The sequence below is a fragment of the Castor canadensis genome, chromosome 3 (assembly GCF_047511655.1).
Source record: "Castor canadensis chromosome 3, mCasCan1.hap1v2, whole genome shotgun sequence".
Lineage (NCBI taxonomy): Eukaryota > Metazoa > Chordata > Mammalia > Rodentia > Castoridae > Castor > Castor canadensis.
In genome coordinates this window covers 125,004,141-125,024,949 of record NC_133388.1, presented here as the reverse complement: position 1 = coordinate 125,024,949, position 20,809 = coordinate 125,004,141, and the positions used below count along the sequence as shown (strand labels likewise).

The window sequence follows — 20,809 nt, the reverse complement described above, 5'->3', positions numbered from 1 at the left end:
ATAGCGATGGCTGCCACACTGTTCTCATTCTGAGCATGGAGTCCCATTCCCTGAGGGCTAACATCAGTCCCTGGAAATGGAAGGCATTTATGGAGGCATTAACTCTTCAGGGCTGTCTCAAGGGCATTACAGCTGCAGCGCACTCAGCATGGGTTAGTTGTCCCCAAGGAGAGATGGCTTCCCTGCCTGCTTTACTTAGCGCAATTGTAGTTGCATTAGGGTTCATTGCTCTCCCTGGTTTTGGAGCTTTTTCCTTTTCACTGACATGAGGAACTTTTGGATCCAGCATAAGAAATGACTGCACCATTTCAGGGACTACTTTCAGAGCCTATGCTAACGTACTGCTATTTGACAGACTGCAACAAAAGGGCAGGGTTTACATGGCTTGTGCAGTATGTGTATGTGTGTTGTGTCTGTGTCTCTGTGTGCATCTCATCACCATAACGGTTCATGCACCTCTGTCCTTGCTAGGAAGGGATGATGCCACCAACAGTGCAGATGCAAGCAGCCTGACATGGCCACCATGACTAGAGGTCACTCATCCATTCTATTCTCACTAGAGAAACAGACAACATTTCTGTTGATATATGACCTTACTCTCTGCTCCTACAACTTTGTGAAGCCTGGTTTTCATGCTGCCTTGTGAAACATGTGAATCCTTTTCCATGACAAAGATGGTTGGCATCTGAATGCTGCCCTCTAGGGAGGATCAGTTCCTAACTTTTGTTTCATTCCCAGGACTTTTCTTGATATTTATCATTGGTGCCTATGGCAAGAAAATATACTTATGTAGTCAAGTGCAGTGACTGATGCCTGTAATCCCAGCTACTTGGGAGGCAAAAATCAGGAGGATCACAGTTGGAGGCCAGCCTGGGCAAAAGTTAGCAAGTCTCCATCTCAGCCAGTAAAACTGGGTATGGTGGCATATGCCTGTCATTTCAGCTAGGCAGAAAGCATAAGTAGGAAGCTAGGAAGATAGCGTCAGCAAAAATGCAATACCCTATCTGAAAAATAACTAAAGCAAAAAGGGCTGAGGGGGGGTGCTCAAATGGAGGAGTGTAAGCCTGGCAAGTATGAGGCTCTGAGTTCAAACCCCAGTACCACCACCAACAACAAAAAAAGTAAGAAAAATTACATTTATGCGGTGGTGTGGAGATAATGATCCACCATCACCTCCAAAATTGATCAGCAGTGACATAGTCCATTTTTCCATGTTTCCAAGAGACACTATCCTCTATTTTTAAAATTAAAGGCAATACACATAAAAAATTTTAAATATACATTTTTTCATTTTATATTCATATCAAAAATATTTATTACTTGTGTATTACCCTGGGTTCTGGGGAGAAATAAGAAGAAGAAAGTACACACACACTAAAAAAAAAAAAGAGAGAAAAAGCACACCTGGACACACACCCAAACACACACCACACATACACATATGAGCAATATAAAAAAAATTAGGAAACCAGTAGAAAAATGACAGTTGCAAGCCTAACAAGAAAGCCTATTAAGACACTGAAATTGTACCACTACGTTATTACTTGATTTCGTTCTGCCTTGAGGGCAGGTATCCTCAGGTAACTAGTAACACATTTTGAAACCTGCTTAAAAAAATTTTGACCTTAAGATTTCCAAGCTGTCATTCCCAGATCTACTGATTAATCATAGCATCATTAAAGAGGGGACAACCAGGCATTCTGTGTCCCCTGATATGCCAAGTAAGTACACAGCACTCTCCAGGAAGTGCCTGGTCATAAAGTCAAGCCTGACCTTAGACAATGTAGAAAACACAAGCACAGCAGAATGAGTTAAATCTCGCCACAGGGAGGCAAGCTTATCTGGAATGTGGGCAATAGTGTAAGGCAAAATATTTTTGGAAAGAACTGGAAACTGCTAGTGATTAAAAGAGATTTAAAAGACATAATAGTCAAATACAATGCTTATGCCTTATTGGATTCTGATACTAACAAACAATTATAACAACACGTTCCTAGACAAATAGGTAAATATGAATATGGACTGGCTATTAAATGATAAAGAAATTGTTGATAAGTTGGTAAAAATAGATAAATTCCTGCCTGATGAGCAGGTGCTCTCAACCTTTGAACTTTTCACTTGGTAGTGGGCTGTCCTGATATCAGCTTCCTTGGTCTCTACATGATAGCAAAACTTTCTAGATGTTGGGAAATCGCCCCAGATTCAAGTCTCTGGGTGAGAGCTGCATAGAGATGTGAATGAAATAACATAATGCTTGGGATTTGGTTTTAAATACCTTAGCCAAAAAAAAAAAAAAAAGTCCTGGTTGAGACATGAGGCTTTAATAGTATCCCTATAATTCTACTTGAAGCTGAGTGATGAATATGAATAGACTCATAATACTATTCTCCCTTCTTCTGTATCTGATATTTAAAAATCAGCCTGTCAAAAACTAACACAAGCCAGCAGGTTTTCCTTTCAATGCTTCCTCTCAAAGTTGCCTCAAAAACTCCTCACAGACATATTTCCCAGTGGCTGGAGTAACACTTCCAGAATTTTCATCTAGCATCACAGGAACAAGCTCAGTCTGCCTCACTACTGTACTAATCTGTGTTTCTAAAGCCCAGAAATAGAAAATATTAGCGAAGAAGCAAAGCTGACATTAAAGATAAATGTAGTAGATATTTTGAAGTTTGTTCAACTGCCCCCCCCAATACTACCATTAACAAAGAAGCACACCTTTGCCTATACTTGATCCTTATCCTAAAAGACATCATGTATTGAGTGAGTAAATGAACTTCAGAACCTGCACTCCGGGCTGGCAGAGGTAGAATGTCCTGAGTTCAAACCCCATACTGCCCAAAACAAACAATAAAAAACCTGCACTCTCCCTTCTAATATGCAGATTATGTAAAACTATAAAATCCCACCATAATCTCATCTCTTTCTTCTTCCATTTAAACCTCTGTTAAAATGCAAAGAGGTAAAATCGGTAGACACATTGGCTTGGCATTCAGAACACAGAGAAATAGAATAGCAAAGAAAATGCGATAGAAGGTGAGAGAGAGCCGAGGGCCTCTTAAGGCACAAAGGAGGAAACATGACTTTCAGTCAGAAAAGTGGTTACCAAAAAAGTAAAATCCAGAAAATTCGGATTTTTTTAACTATTTCAAATTATTCAAATTATGACTAAAAATTCTACTCAAAGTCATAGAGTTCCTGAACCGAGTTAGTAGAAAAAGAAGTTTCTAAATGGGGATAAAAAATAAGTGTGAAACACAGTTGTTTTTGCTGTGGTGCTTATAATTTGGTTGTAGGATAAAAACTTTCACGGCTGAAAGAATGAGAGCACAATGAGTTAGGGAGCTGGAGCCATGAGCTGCACACAGGACGTGGGTGGTAGCTGGATGAGAAAGCAGTGTGATTACAGAGGTGAGAATCTTCCCAGAGGTGAATTTCAACTCAACCTCCAAAAGTGAGTGGGATTTGGATCAGCTAAGACTTCACATAAGAGGAACAATGAAAGCTAATGTATTCAACAAATTTTTATTAAGTGCCAACTATGCAGCAGGTACTGTGTTGAGGTTCATATAAAATAAGGAATACGTGTAGAGTCTGTGCCAAAAGTGTGGAGACAAGGGTAACTGACATGGGGTTGTATATTAGCTAAGGTTCTCCAGAGAAACGAAATCAGTGGGTTTATATGTTTATATGACTGTGGGTTGTATGCAGAGAGACAGACAGACAGAGAGGGGGGGAACAAAAAAAAAAGAGATATTAAGAAGTTGGCTCATGAAATTAGGGGGACAGAGAAGTGCAAAATTTGCAGGGCAGACTGGCTGACTTGAGACCCCCAGGAAGAATTAAACCTGCAGCTTGAGGCCAAATTCCTTCTCCCTCAGGGAACTTTGGTCTCTTTTTCTTAAGACTTTCAGCTGATGGGATGGGGACCACCCACAGTTTGGAGGCCAATTTGCTACACACAAAGTCTACTGATTTAAATGCTAATCTCATCTAGAAGATACCATCATAGTGACACTGCCATTTTAACAACCATCTGAGCTCTGTGGCCTAGGCAAGTTGACATGTAAAGTTAGCCATCACAGGAAAGAAAGTAGGTAAGGGGCACAGGTCGAGGGTTAGTTGGTAACAAAGCCAGACTAGGACAACTCTTGAGCCGTCCACCAAGAGGAGGCTGGAGAAAGAATACACCAGAGGGGTGGTTTGTAGTCTGGAGACACAATACTACCTTATCATTTTTACCTCTGAGGCAGCTAACTGCAATAACAATGATTAGCACATTTATTCCAGGGACACCTGTGCCACACTTTGAAGCCCAGACTACCACATTCCACTCTGAAAAGCAGGAAAGCCCAGGTTTCCAGCTTTCTTATTGCTGTAATCAGACAGAACCAGAGACACGCACAAGCTGTTTTGCATTTCAAAAGACCTGGATGAATAGAAAGGATTTTGGTTTTCAGTGCTGAAGTTCTTTAAAGCAATTCATATTTTCTTTTCTAGGTCGAAATAAGTAATGACATTGACTCTGAAATTCGACTGCTGGACTTGACTTAGGGAACAATGCACCATTGACAGCAGCACTGTGTGGATCCGACATGTGTCACCTTCTTCCCAGAGAACAGACTGTGCCTCCTGCTTTCCCACGAATCATGGAGTTCTTAGGTCACAGCCTGCATAGTATTAGTATTGTTCGCTAGATGAGTTCTAGGTGCTTGGGTGGGTATTTTTTTAGTCATTTTCTTCTTATATGAACACTTGTAAATTGAAAAAAAAATTGTTTTTAATTTTTTAACAATATTTAATCTGAGGCATGCAACATGATAAAAAAAATCTGTGAAAACCTTCTACAAGTCATTTCTAAGAGAAATGTCAGTATGTGTTGAGGTGTGACTGAATATTGCTAGCTGCTAAAGGTCCTCTAGGCTCCATGGATTTGCACTGGCAGACATTGCCTGTGGGTGTTTAACATAAGGGTAGACCTGTGACAGCTCATACATGGATACAAAAAATGGACCAAGCTTTCAGAATGAATATGGATCATTGTTCAACATCATAAGACAAAGCATGGAGTCCTTCTTTGCTCTCCACTTCTCAAAATGCAGAACAATATTATGGCTATCTAAATTTTTGTATTCATGCATGATATCTTGTTCTTCTAGTGTTTTGAAATATATTTCTATCATGGGTGCAAGAATGTGTGAAATGATTAGTGGAGACCCTTCCTCTTTGGAGAGAGCATGGGTGTCTCCGAGGTCATATTTTCTTCTATTTCGTGAAATCCTAACACTGATGGTAGACCTAAACATACATCTCATGGGCTGTGATACAGAAATCATAGCCATCTATCTGCAATCAGGAACTTTGCTCTGAGGATATTCAAAGGCAGCATTAAGATACTGTGGAATTCTCTATAAATACTTCTAAAGAAAATATTTATGCTTGAACTGCATCAATTTTTCTTTCTCCTACTCTATCCCAATGAGAAAGTGATATGGGAAAAATAATTTTCTGTAGGAAAAAAAGTCTTGAAACCATGTCATAATTGTGTTTTTTAATTAAAATAAAATTGCATATGATGAAGTGCAAAGATACTAGGGGTAAAATTTGATTAGTTTTGAAAATGTATACACCCCCATTACCAATGCCTCAATCAAAAAACAGAACATTTCTACCACTTTATTCCCTCATGCCCCCTTTCAATCAGTGCCACATTCCCATAGACAACCACTGTACTAATTTTCATCATTAATTTTGCCTGTTCTCAATATCATATATGCACTCTCACATCACTTATTCATCTTTCCATTACTATTTTCTGTTTGAAAATCAGTCTTGCTCACTGTGTTTAAAAACCACAGTGAGGCTTCCCTGAGGTCACAAAGTTGATATGTGCACTGTTTAGTACAGAGATGGTTAATATGCCATGCATCTGTAAGAAGTCTATAAACCACCTAAAACTGTTGTAAATTTTTGTATGTGTGCAGAATCCTTTCTTCTCCTTCTCCTCTTTCTTCCTCTTTCACTTCTTTCTCCTCCTCTTCTTCTTTCCATAGATTAAATGAGACTCTGTTAAGAATTGGATCTTAATGCAAGAAACTTTGCCCTGGTTACACCAAGTTCAAAATAACCATAGTGAGCTTTCTGGAAGCGGATTTTATTTACTGGTCTCTGCATTATGTCCCTTCAATCAGCTGATCCTCACTAACTCCTATAACTTTTTATCCTTACTGAATAAAGCCAGATTCAAAATGAAGAGGAACTAGCAAACACCTTAGAGATGGCAAAATCTAAGCCACCATTCTGCAGTTGAATGAGCTGTAGCTTAGAGCTTTGGTAGGCCTCTCCAAAACTCTGCATTTGTTCAGAAAGGCAGGAGCTGTGGCCAAAAGAAAAGAAAGTGGAGGACAAAAGTTGAGGTTTGCGTTCCATTCCACCACTGTGGCCTTGGGCTGTGTTTGACATCTCTGTCCGACACAGGAGTTTTCCTCATCTATGAAGTGGAAATAGGATCACTCTAAAGGAAAAGGTAAAGATTTGGTTTAAAAAAAATGTAAAAACTACTCTGTAACTGTGGGGTGGTCCACAATCAAAAGAGACCATTGTTGTAAGTACTGTCAGAACAGAGTTGGGCCCAGACTGGAGCTCTGTGACCCACTCATGTGCCATGAAAAATCCACAGAAACAACAAACTCTTCTGTTTACTAAAAAGTGGTGGGAAAATTGCCCATGTTTAAGCAATTTGAAATAATGCAGATTACAAATCTCATTTTTAATTAAAAAATAAACTATATTCAAATTCAAATCAATGTTATTATTGAACAAGCTAAGAAAACATCAAGTAGTATAGAAAAATCAGTAAAACAGAAGGTTAAAGGTAATATTCAAGTATTTGATACTGTCATTTCACTATTCTCTCACCACACTCAAAAAGAAACATGGCTAACATTTCACAAAATAGTGCCACACTAAGTTTCGTTTCTCTTTTCTCTTCATGTAAGCTTGTATGCTTCTAAGGTATACCACAGCCTTACTTTGTCTAGCTTCCATTAACATATTTGAGGAGGAAATCCTTACCTTAGTGATTTTTCAAGAAATTCAATATAGGTAGCAACTTTATTTGTTAATCTTTCTTCAGTTGAATTATGAAGTTATAACTGTTTTAGTCCCCCACCCCAAGTAATCCATAAGGATTATTCTAAAGTCCTGCAAATTTTGCTACTCATCAGAAATGAATTAGATTGATCACCCCTCCTCCAATTTCTCTTTTCTGCTTGCTGTCTGTAATCATTCTGGCTACTCTTTAGAAGCTCTGCCTGCTTATGACAAACATTTAAAGAGAAGGTCAGGGTTGTGCAATAACACTTGGCAGTTATTGGTTAATCTGGATAATTCCAATACAGTATTGACATGGCAGCTTCTGCCCATGGATGAGTAGTTCCGTTTCTTTTGCCTCCTATTTTAGAGAGTCCACTCCAGTGGGGTTTTCAACAGGGACATGTTCACTATATGTGTTCTGGTCCAAGCATGGCTTCTCCAAATGCAGTTGTGTGTCTGGTCAGGGAAAATGAGTGCATCCCTTTGCTGGTTGGTACTCTTATCAGAATCTTACACTGTAAGAGATGGTGCAGCTCATGTACTCCTGTTAAAGCTGAAGATTGGACTTCCACTGCCCTTAGCCTCAACATTGAGTGGAATGTGAAGGGGAAAGTGCAAAACCAATGTTTTTTATCCTCTTTGAGCAACTCTGACACCAAGTCTTGTCAACCTTGGCCAACCATTCGCCCAGGCAGTGCTTTCTGCCCTGAATGAATGACTTCCCCTTCCTTCAAGGACTCCTACTGACACTGTGTGGCACCACAGGAAGCTGGGATGCTTCCATTTTACCTTTTATTTATTGGAGTTTCCAGCCATGTTTCAGAGTCAGCGAAAATTAAGCAGGGGAGGCATAGGAAAGGTTAGAGAACTCACAGGGAACAGAATATGTCCTGGGCATGGAATGGTTCATATCAGAGAAATCCTGAGATCTCTTAGGAAAGTCTCTAAATGAATATGTCCCCAAGAATCTTAGCCTTCCTTCTACCTGTCATATAATGTGAGTGATATGTCCCCGAAACAAAAACATACATCCACACCCCTCCAAATCTGGAATGTGATTGGCTCATTTGTTTGGATGGTAACTTGACCATCCAAGTTACCATCCAACATTTTGTCCTAGCAAAATGTTGACTCTTTTCCTTTTTCCTTCAGAAAAAAAAGAGAAAAAAAAAAAAAAAGACCTGCTATTCCTATTTCCTATTCCTATAGACCTCCATAAAGGAGGCAGCCAGCTTCAAGCAGCTGACTCTAACAAAATATGGCAAGACTGCCATCTTTCTCACTTAATGAATGGGACACTCCTGATTGAGCAGAATTTGTCTTCATTAGGACCAGAAGCAGCTAGAAAGTACATTGCAAAGCTCAGGAAAACCATTATGACTTGGCTAAATTGAGAAGCAAATAAAAACCAAAATTGCTCTTTTCAATCTTTGCAAATTAGGAAGGAATCTTATGGAGATTAAACAGACCTTTGTTTTATACCTAAATTTAAAAATTATGAAATCCCAAAATCTGGACTCACTGGGGCTGATTATTTTTAAGGCAAATACTCACTTATCATTTCTGAGTTACTTTAATATGCAACTAAAAGAAATTTTATACTTGATTAGAATTCAAGTGTTCTAACTTGACATTTTAGCCCAAGAGAGTATCTGCTTTCTTTCAAGGGGTGACTGAATTAGATAGGAAAAAATACAAATAATTGATCTTTTAAAACTTAGAAACCTAAAACGTCTGGGTTAAAAAAATTTCCTCCCAATTTAAGAATGATCTGTAACTTTTTTGAATAGAAGATTTTTTGAAGTATTTAAAAGCCATATTTAATATGTGATAAATAGGCCCATAACTTAAGAATGTTAAGACCAAAAGTACAACCAATGGAGGAAATCACTCCTCATGTAAGTGGTGTGCAGTTCAGGTAGGGAGCAGATGTATTTTAAAGATTAGAATTATGTATTTATTAACAAAGAATTCTCTTTTTTTTTTATTATTCGTATGTGCATACAAGGCTTGGTTCATTTCTCCCCCCTGCCCCCACCCCCTCCCTTACCACCCACTCCACCCCCTCCCGCTCCCCCCGCTCAATACCCAGCAGAAACTATTTTGCCCTTATTTCTAATTTTGTTGTAGAGAGAGTATAAGCAATAAGAGGAAGGAACAAGGGTTTTTGCTGGTTGAGATAAGGATAGCTATACAGGGCATTGACTCACATTGATTTCCTGTGCATGGGTGTTACCTTCTAGGTTAATTCTTTTTGATCTAACCTTTTCTCTAGTACCTGTTCCCCTTTTCCTATTGGCTTCAGTTGCTTTAAGGTATCTGCTTTAGTTTCTCTGTGTTAAGGGCAACAAATGCTAGCTAGTTTTTTAGGTGTCTTACCTATCCTCACCCCTTACAACAAAGAATTCTCAAAAAAAGAATGATCAAAGTTCAAATTTTGTGGGTAACTCTTCTGCCTGATAAAAGCTTAGCTTCTTTATTGAAGGTGTTAAAACTTCTTAAGTATTGGTATTTGTAGAAAAATTTGGCATCAGGTGAAAAATAATTGTTTTCTTTGAACTTGGATGTTTATAAGAGTAATAATCCTGTTAAATGTTAAGCATTTAAAAATGACATGTTCAAAAAATCCAAAATATGAGTTGATTTGAACTTGGGAGATAAATTAAGAGAATTAAAGGAAGGAAGGAAGGGTACGGTACTGGGGCTTGAACTCAGGGCCTTGCACTTGCAAGGCAGGCGCTGTACCAGTTGAACTACATCCCCAATTCTTATCCTTTTGTTGTTGTTGTTGTTTGTTTTGTTTTGTTTTTGATTGACTAAAAATATTGAACATTTCCCATCTAGGGCATGCTTTCCCTTTCATCTTCTAGTTTTTAAAGAAAGAGTTTGAAGAAACCAATACAGATGTTCTCATAGAGTTTACTTTGGTCTACATCCTTGTCGATCTTTCTTAGTTAGGATTAAATTTTCCTAAAAGTGACCCAAATAAGTGACCAGGGCTTAAATAATATAGAGTCTTATTCCTCTTCATTTTTCAAATTTTTAGAGACAGAAAAGTTCTGTATGTACGCTTCCCAGAGGCAGGGACCCAGGTTCATTCTGTTAACTGACCATCAGTATAGTTACCATTCTCCTTCCAGCAAAGGAGGAGGACAAGGAAATATTCTTCTTTCCTGTAAGGGCAAATCTCAGAAGTTGATAACACTACTTCTGCTTATCTTGCATTGACCAAAGCTTGATCTACCCCAAACTTTGCTTCAAAGAAAACTAGGCATTGCAGTGTTTATTCTTGATGATATTGTGCTCATCTAAAAAGCGGGAGGTTTTTTTCTTAGTAAGAAGGGTAAATGTATATGTAAGAGTGCTAAGAAGTCTGTGCTAGACAGTTTGAGCTAATTGGCAAGATTTCTTGGGATAAAGTTTTCATTTTCTTTAATTATAACACATCATAGAAAATATACATATATTCTTCATTACTGTGGGGAATTTGGCCTTCAAGTTTATGAAATAATAATTTCTGCGTTATCTTGTTTCCTTATCTGGTCTTTGTGGTTAGAAAGAAAATCAAATCTATGGCACTAGATCCTTCTATGTTTCCTATAATTCTGCAGAATATAATCCAGCTTCTCTTCTTTTGCAATTGAATTTAAAATTGAAGAGGCTTCTAATGCATTGCTTGGTCCTCCCTGTCCTGCTATAATAATAAATTAATTCTTTTATGATCATAACAGACAACTCTATTTGGGCAGGACCTTACCTTCTGAACTGAGTAATAGTGCCATTATTTTGTTATTCAACTCAGCAAACACTTAATGGACATAGTGCTTAGGAAGGTGGGGCAGGACAGATAAGTGAGAAGTAGTGATCCTTCTTGTTCCGATATTTTCTCTCCATCAAAATTGTTCTCCTTTCATCTGTTTTTCTTCAAGAATATACTGTTGGTGATAGTAGAATGAATATTTACTTTCTCTAAGAAAACATACAATTGAGGGAAATTATTTAAAAAAACCAAAACTTTGTAATTAGATTTTGTTGTATATTCCTCCTAGTCTACACATGTGAATTGTGACTCTCTCCCATTTCTCTCTCTTTCTCTTTTTTCCCCTCCTCTTGTACACACAACACACACACACACACACACACACACACACACACAGAGACAGGAACAAAGTCAGAAAGATGGAGCGAGAGCTTTCCAGTTACTAATTATTCAACATTATCCCCTGAAGTGATTTCAGCCATTGAAGTGTTGGTCATGCTCTCCCAATACCTTAAAGTGTTCAAATCTAGCAGCTGGAGTGATGATTTAAACTAAATAGGATCTGCTGGACACAGTGTTATGTGCCTAGAGTCCCAGCACACAGGGGGCTGAGACAGAAGGATCACTTGAGCCCACGAGTTTCAGGACAGCCTAGCCAGTAGAGAGAGATTTACATCTTAAAAAAAAGAAAGCCTAGAGTGGGTGACTTGTTCATTTGGTACACACACATCTGCACACAAACTTCAACACTTGAGTTTACTGTTTTCTAAGCAATCAGATCTTTCAAATGTGCTATATAATCATTTCCTTAAATGATAAATGCTATGTGATTATTTTAGGAAGTGAAAATTAAAAGAAATAAGATGCTTAGTACAAGCTGCTATTTCTCTACAAGATTGAAAAGAACCAATGTGATTCCCTTTGCATGGTTAACACACGAAGAGACTAGGCTCACAGCTGCAGTGGCTTTGCCCCATGTCCCATCAGACTATGTGAGCCCTCAGTCCACCCTTCTCTCCTCTGCATTTGGTGGCCATCAGCTGGCACAAGTCCTGACTAAACCACACTGTGCCATTGGCTGCAGTTTGAAGCTCTTTTTGTCTAGGCTTGTCTGACTCTGGATATCACAGCTGCAGGTCAGTGCAGGAATCCACCTGCTGTTGGCTTGTTCCTCCTTCACCTTCCCTCTGCTTGGCTCCGAGCATCACAGAATTACCATCCCGAGGGCTTTGTCTTTTCATTGCTTTTTCTTATCTTTGCTTTGGTCCTCTCAGAGAAAGTAACAAATCACAGCCCTCACCTCACTGTTCCTTGCTATCCAAAGACAGTAGAACATGGTTCTGACTGCCACCTGCTTTCTTTACTCTTGGTTGAAACACAATTGAATGTGCTAAGTCTAGACGAGCTTCCTACTGATTTTTTGCCAGCCAGCATGAAGATTGCTTACTTTTATTTTTTGATCACAGTTTCCCTATGTAGACCAGGCTGCCTCAAATCATGATCCTCCTGACTCAATCTTCCAAGTGCTAGAGTTACAATCACATGCCACCATGCTCAGCAAGACAGTTTACTTATAACTGCCCAATAGCAGGTCTTTCTAAAAACTTTTTCCCCTGGGGAAGTGACTGTGAAAATAATTGCTTAAGCTCACTTTTTAACTGCCTCACAGTTTTACTTCTTCTAAGACTTTTTTTTTTTTAAAAAAAGGAAATTGCTGTCTTCTCCTTCTCGGTTTCTTAAGTCTGTTATGTTTAAACCTAACGTAACAGTCAATGAATGCAGCTTTACAAAATAGTTCAAGAGGATCACCTGTCTTATGAAAGCAAGAGCCTAATCATGACAATCATTCCTACTGAATTCAGGTGATGGTAATACAGACATAGAGTTATATGTGTGAATGTTAACTGACTTTCTGGGTCCTTCATCAAAATTTGCATTGTGGAGCTGGAGACCACAATTCATGTGTCTGCCTAGCAGTGCAAGGATCTGAGTTCAAACCCTAGTACCACTAAAAAAAAATTGTGTTGTGCAGCCTTTTCTTTGCATTGTCCAGAGTTTTATTACTATAAACTGTTTTGATTTAATCAAGTTAACTGGCCAATATTTTTAAAAATATTTTTGTAGTTTATTCTATAGCTTTTCATTTTTGCCATGTTTCTAAATAAAAGTTGTGCTCTGAGGATAATGTTTGTAGGCAAAATATAATGCATGGAACATCATGTTAGATACCTTTAGAAAATGGAATTTGGGGCAATTTATGTGATACTTAAATTGTTTCCACGGAACAAGCAAAGCTCATTAATTCCTTTCATTATTTTTAAACCACTTGTTTAATGTAATGAATTTTTAAAAAATCAGTTGATTAGTGTTAGACTTTCTAACATCATAGAGAAAGGCCATTAAGCTCAAATCACCTAAAGTTCACCCAGAAATTGAAATTGCTTGGTCCTCTGTGAAGTTTTCTCTGTGCTCTTAGCCTACAAAGTCCGATCTGAAGACTGAGCTTGAATTGCCCTGGTCCCATTAGTCTCTGTCAAAAAGGAGGTCTGGACATGGCTTCAGGGTAGGATTGAGAAAACAAACTCTTGGTCCTGTTTTATTTTTTTCTCATTCATTTCAGGGCTTATGACGATTTACCTACCTTGATTTTTTTCTGCCTGAGTCTCACATTTCCAATTCTACAAATATGGTGCTGCATAAGTATTACAACCTTTAAGAAAATGGAATGTTTTCTTAGTTTCCCTTTAACTCTAAGAAGCCATATGACAGAAGCTGCTGGAAGGTTCAAGTATTACTAGCATCAGTGATAATCATAATAAAAATATGTCTCACTTTCTTTTAAAGACATAGACATTCCATTTTCAACCTATATAACTCAAAGAAAATGTGGGTGTTAATACTTCAAAATACTTTTACATCCTTAGGGATAAATCTGAAGTGAAGAGAATTAGAGTTTCTATCCACATCTGTTCCTGAAGCGAAATGCCTGATATAGAGTAACAAAGTGATTCCTCATCTTCTGGTAGTAGCTTGTAGGTGAGAACTCCCACTGAGAACTTTTGATCTGGCAACACTAAGTAATTCAATTTACCATTGAAGTTAAAAAAAAAAATACAGAAACAATAGTCTTCTTGGTTGTGTTTACCTTTCAAATTTTTCTGAGACTTCCTGTATGTGACAAGAATTCTGCTACCTGGCAGCCTCATCTATCTACAACAGAACTGAGAACCAAAAGATAAACAAAAAGGGCTCTGACCATCCCAATAGATAGACTTTATAAAAATTCACACTCTGAAATTCCTGAGTTTTATTCATAAGGAAATCTCTTCAACCTATTACTTAAACCTATTACTTTAAGATTTATTCTTAAATGATTTACAATTCTAGTTCATCCTAAAGAAACAGTTTGCATATTTTATACAATCTATACCTTTGAAAGGTGTAGTTACTGATAGTAACTAACTAATTAAACATACATCTCTAAACAACAACAACAAAAAAAAAACAGGGATAAAAGGGCTGGAGACATAGCTCAAGCACTAGAGTGTCTACCCAGAAAGTGTGAAACCCTGAGTTCAAACTCCAGTACTGCCAAAAAGAAAAAAAAAAAAAAGAACAGAGAGAGAAAACAAACCTAAGAATCTTGTTGTGTGGGGATATTAGAGCTAAAAATGAGTATATGTAACAGAGACTATGGGTAACATTGTATTGTTTCACATGACAGCATTTCACTCACATTATGATTAATTCAGATGATCAAATTAAAATGTCATTTTTGTGAATTAGGACAATTTTCTTATCTGCCCTGAAACTATATTAATTATTGGCTTTTATTTCAATACGATGATTTATGGTTATCTGCTGTAAATTTTTTTCGGATAACCACACAGATCTTCAACATTGACAGCTTTGCTGATCCCTGCTTAATCTGCCCAACAATACGTGATGGCCCTATCATCATTGTAGCCTTCCTACATAGTTAGGTTGATGTAAATTACATTTTGAAAGACTCCTCTACAAAAAAGGCAGAAATAAAGGTGCTTAGGTGTCAAAAAAGGCACAACAGGAGTAATATTCCAGATACAATTCCAGATACGTCCCAAATAACAGCATGATATAGTGAGAAGCTATCTCAGGAGGGAGGAAAGGATGAATGGATTTTCAAGACTGTGAACCCTCATACTAGTTCCAGGGAATTTTCCCTTTTGATAAATCTTTCTTCCCCTTCCATCCCAACAGTTACCAAATTGTCTCCTCTGGTGGACTTCCTTGATGCTTTTTGGTTACAAAGTTCTCCAAGTTGTAGGGTATTTCACTGGAAAGGGAAACACTTACAGAAGGCATAGCACACTGGGGTGGCATGCTTTCTCCATAGGATCCAAAGATTATGCCTACATTCTCCAAGACAAACTTGCTTCCTGTGCCATTCTATTCTTGGCTTGTCAGCATTTGGTGAAAGGAAATCTCTCTGTTGCTAGTACCAGCTTATACCAAACTGAGACATGTTTCCTTCTCCTTCGTGGGTAAGTCTGGTTTGCCTTTTGGTGTGTAAAACTGACAATACCCAGAAGATATTATTGATCTGGAAATTTCGTTGCAATTGCTACTGTACTAGTATTTGGTAAACCAACCGAATGAGACAGGGTAAGACAGGATTGCAAGAACTCCTTCAAGTCACACCATGTGCTAGTGGCCACTGGTGTCAAGTTATGGCTGCTGCCTCTTTCTTTCAAAACACTCCTGCCAAGTGTCTGCTATGTGCAAGACACTGTTCAGGCACTAGAGCTATAAAACAAAATAACAACAAAAAGTGTGCCCATGAGGAGCTCACAGTCCAGTGGTGATGAGGTGTTCTAATCCTCAAGGCTCTAGGCAAAGGCCTGGTATACATAAGGTGGACCCTGACAGGAAAAGCCAAATCTTTACCTCTTCCAGATTCTGAGCCCCAGAGGCAGGACACCCATTTGCATCTTCCCTCTGCTATCTCCTTATGCACTCAACAAATACCTAGTGGCCTTCTGCTTTGTGGAAGAAGCCAAGGATGTGATAAAAACAAATCAGATACCCAGTTTTCCTTGAGAAATTTACTTCAGAAATCTTGGTAATGTCCAGGCTGTCCATGGGTTGCTTTCATTGAGTTCAGCTTCTACAGTCAATACCTGATTGCTCTGTTTCTAAAATCCTGCTAGACTCTGGACCACCCCCAGGCAGGTGTGTGCCACATTTATCACTGTGAGTTTGTATGAAAGAGAAAATGGATAAATTAGGTACTTTTTCTGAGTTACAGATCGTAGAACCATAGTAATCCACATCAAATCAAAGTGAACCTGCAGAATGTCCAGATTTGCATTAAAGATGGCCAGTGTGCCGCCACTCCTGACAATCTAAAACAATTACAGCTACTACTTGATTTATCCATACCCATAGGTTCTTTCTTGCTACCTCTGTGGTGATTTGAGTGTGGGGCCATAGAGCCTAGTTTATTGGTTAGTATTTAAATAAAACTCATCACAGACAACTTAGGGAATTCACTAAAGTAATAAAAACAGCGCTAAAAAGGGATCTCTATGAACCATGGTACGATAGCAAATTAATACATAATTATTTCTTCATTATTGTTTCTGACAAACTGCTTCTTGTTGCTATTATTATTATTAAATGCAGGATAGCAATACATAAATGGTGAAAATGATTTTTGGTTGTCCTGACCAACAGAATGGAGTTTGTTCTCATGTCTGTAATACTAACTCTGCCATCTTATGGAAAATACTGGAATTACCTGAAGCATTTCATTATTTCAAAGGCAAGGATCTGCTGGTAAAATGACAGACAGACCAGAATGTAGCAACTTCTATTTCTACATGCTTTTAAACCTTTAACCTTTTTACCAGCAGAAAACATTTTTCAGAAACAAAATCTTTCCATCTTCAATAATTCTCATATTGCTTGATGACCAAGATGTCTCTCAAACTTGACATTGGAACTTAATGTAAAATCTCGAATGATATTTTGTACTGATAGGAATTTCTACTGTCCCATAACACTGTGTAGTGACTTCACTGTATATTAACTTCTTTTCTATAGGTTTTTAAGCTACCAGATGAATCAAATGAAAAAGTAAAATCCTGTCAGGAACTATCATATATGGTATTGGTAGCCTGTGAAAACAATGAATGTTTTTTTTCCTTATATAAACTGCTAACAAGACTTCACAATTACTTTTTACATTTTGTCATATAACACTTGTATATTATACTCACAGTCTAAAGTGACCATAATCTTTTATTTAATAGAAAATACATACGTTTTTACATCTCTCTGAAACCTGTGATTCTGAATAAATTTACAGTCAGCTGTAGTATTCTTTTCAATTTAAATAAAAATGTACAATGAAGTAGAAAAGGACTCCTGTTTTTATATGTTCTTCCTTGCAATCCAAAATCCAAATACTTCACAATCCAAAACTTTTTAAGTACTGGGATGATGTCACTAATCTAATCACCTATACCATGAGACTTTATTTCATGAACAAAATTACTTAAAAAATTGCATAAAATTACACTCAGGCTATGCATATAAGGTGTATATGAAACATAAATGAATGTTTGCATTTGGCATTGGGTACTACCGCCAAGATATTTCATTACGTAAATGAAAATATCCAAAAATTCAAGACACTTCTGGTCCTAAGCATTTTGGATCAGAGCTACTAAAACTGTGTTATGTGTTTATTATAGTAAATTTGGACAAGACATATATTTTGAATATCCCTGCATTCTGCAGATTTCAAGAGTTTTCACCTCTATTTCACCAAAAGTAGAAGTTGTAGGTTTTCATGACCACAATACCCTTCCCCAAGAATTTCTAAACAACCCAGAGAAGTTCCAGTAATGCACATCTGCCCAGCTGGCTTGCCACTGCTCTTGGCACCAAATATTCTGGGCTTCTCTGCCAAGGACTCTGACTCTCCTAACAGCCTTTTACTCCTGCCTCCTCCAAAGTAGTGTAAGAAAAACAATCTTTTCTATCAAAGTATATGTCACCCTCTTAGATTATGTAAAATTCCTCAGCTCGCCATGTTAGGTGACTTGCATTGTTTAAAGGGTTCCTGTTTCTTCTTCTGGATTCTTGTACAGCCCCATTGCCTGCAAAAATTGCCTGCCAAAATACATGCCCTAACCCATCTCACGAGCCTTTTAGCCAGTTGAGAAAGACTGTGAACATTTGACCTGGACAAATCTCAGGTAAGGGGCAGGTACAGCTGTGTCAGGGATATAAGGAGGAGCCACTGTCAGCCACTTTGTGCTCATGTGTCCACTCAACTGGAGTGAGTACATGCTTTCACCCTTTTGACCAAAAGAAATTGTCAAGATTTTCTTTGTCTCTCGTGAGTCTGTTTTTGGCGCAGGAGGGTCTTTAATTCCAACAGTAGGAATTAGAGCTCCCTTTCCAGTCCCCTACCAAAGTGGAAACAAACCTTTGTAACTAATGTATTTTACTAAGGCTTGATGATAAATGTGGGAATTCACCACAGAAAAGAAATATTTAACAGAAGTTCGCAGGTCCCAGTAAGTCAAAGGCATACTGAGTTCACCGGCCCAGCTGCTCTCCATCAGCCCTGCTCTTCTCTTCCTCTGCCCCTGCCAGTTACCTATTGCTCCCAAGGTGCTATTGGGAGGTAGCAGAAACTTTAAGAGATGGAGCCTAGTGGAAGGTCCTATGTCGTTAAGGACACGCCCTAAAAGGGGATAACAGGATAGGACCCCAGTCCCTTTCTCTTCCCCCCTCTTTGTCACCCTGGCCAAGAGGTGAGTGGTGTGTTCTTCTGACACATACTCCCTACCATGGTATGCTGCCTCACCACAGCCCCAAAAGCAATGGGCCCAATAGATCACAGATGGAAATCTCCAAAGCTATAAGCCAAAATTACCCCTGTCTCTTTATAAGTTGACTTATCTCAGGTATTTATTACAATAATAAAAAACTGACTAACATAGTGACATATTCCCTTAAAGATGCAAACACAACATAAAAATTATAAATATTTTTTCCCTATCTCCATTGATCAAAGATTAAATTATAGGCTAATCTCAGAGCATCTATCTACTTACAAGCAAAATAAAGAAAAATTCAAATTATCTTTTTGCCTTTTCCTTTGAATAGGCACTGAATTGCCATGCCAAGTTGGGCAAATGAAAATGATATTATTTGTTCCTATAACCTAATCGTTGGTATGATTAGGTTACAGGCATGTACTCTTTTCTTGCTCTTCCAATTGTTTACCTGCATCAAAATAACTTTAGCATCATTTTTGAATTCCTCCTCTCCAACCCTCCTGCCTCTGCATTCTGGTCATCTCTGTATTAAATAGCCTCCTAGTGGAGCTTAGACCCCCCAGCTTTTCCCCAAAACTCTGCTTTCAATATTATATTTCTTTCTCTTTTTCCTTGAAATAAGGTCTCACTGTGTTGCTTAGGCTGGCCTTACACTCTTGCGCTCAGCCTTCTAAATGCTGGGACTACAGGTGCTTACCACTGCACCTGGCAAATCAATATTATATTCTTATAATAACAAATCCAAGCTTTGTTTTACTGCCCTGCTTAAAATATTGAAGTAAAATAAAAATTCAGATCCAAACTCCTCAGCTTGATATATTAGCCTTCCATTATCTGATCTGACCTGTTATTATCCCCATATTTTGTGTGTCCCTTTCTTGCTTTTGTCCAAACATTGCCCCTGCTCTTTCATGCTTACATGATTTGGGAGCTCTTTATGTATCACATATGCTAATGGACCTGTGTTGGAAATTCAATCCCCAATTCAACAGAGTTGAGAGGCGGGACCTCTAAGCAATGATTAAGCCATGAGGGTATTCCTTCACGAATGTGAACCAGATTCATTATAAAAAATGAGTTTGGCACCCTCTTGCTCTCTTCTCACATGCTGTCTCGCCATGAGATGCTCTCTGCCATGTTATGACACAGCAAGAAGCAACTCCCACCCCATACTACCCTCAGTTTTGAACTTCTAGCTTCTGGAACTGTAATGAAGAAATCTGTCCTTAATAAATTTTCCAGTCTGTGACATTCTGTTATAGCATTTCAAAACAAAGAAACTGCTCACACCGTCTTGAATTCTGATTTTTAAAAACGAATTTACTAATTATTAGTCTTAGATTTATGTAATCTGCAAATTTTTAGACAATTTGTTATTATTCAAAAGCTACACATTGTTGAATAAGAGTGAGTAAATGACCACTTAACTCACATCAGTCAGGTCCCCAAATGCATCCTTAGAGTAGGGGTGCTGCACTACTTTAGCTAAAAGGCCATTCTGAAGTTCAGGCTCATCATTTTCTGATCTTTCTACTGCAGGTCAATGTGTTAACGTTATGAAAAAGAAACTTTTCCTGGTCTGAGGTATGCTTTGAAAATTCTTATTGGCTTTTAACACCATCATTCTTAAGATATTGTAAATTATATATTAATATCTTTCCTGGAATTTCCATTAAATACACTAATGTATGATTTGTGAAATCTTTCTTCTAATTTTTAAAAAAAATTTTCATATTAATAACTCATTTTTAGTCTTCTGTCATCCCTTTGTTCCTCTAATATCCTCCATGTTCACAAGGAACAGTCATTTTACCTGCACTTCTATTTATTCAATCTTTCAACAAGTAGTTATTGAACTCTGTAATGTGCCAGGCACCGGTCTGGGCTGTGGGGTTCATTTTAGCCAAGCAAACAATTTATTCATTTAAAGAACTCAATTCAACTATGATATATTGTAAGAACTTTTGTAAATGTACCCCCAGTACAGCAATAATATGATAATAAAAATGGTTAGGATTCCCTTGTTCTACATGGACTACAAAAAAAATTTTTTTTAATTCTCTGTGTCATGGAAAGTTATACATTTATGATCCAGCTAGATCTTTCTTTTTCTTGATGT

The 20,809-nt window shown here is 37.9% G+C and overlaps 1 protein-coding gene across 3 annotated transcripts in view; it reads left to right on the top strand.

The window, feature by feature from the left end:
• The window catches only part of Nkain3 (sodium/potassium transporting ATPase interacting 3), a 698,611-nt gene that overhangs the window by 638,714 nt on the left and 39,088 nt on the right, over positions 1-20,809 (top strand). For 2 of the 3 annotated variants that reach the window (XM_074068604.1, XM_074068603.1), the window contains one exon: positions 4,501-9,119. The exons of the other annotated variant lie outside the window; for it this stretch is intronic. In XM_074068604.1, coding sequence (XP_073924705.1) covers positions 4,501-4,514 — 14 coding nt within the window. In that variant the 3' untranslated portion in view covers positions 4,515-9,119. Of the gene's footprint in view, positions 1-4,500; positions 9,120-20,809 lie in introns of those variants that run through there. 3 annotated transcript variants of the gene reach the window in all.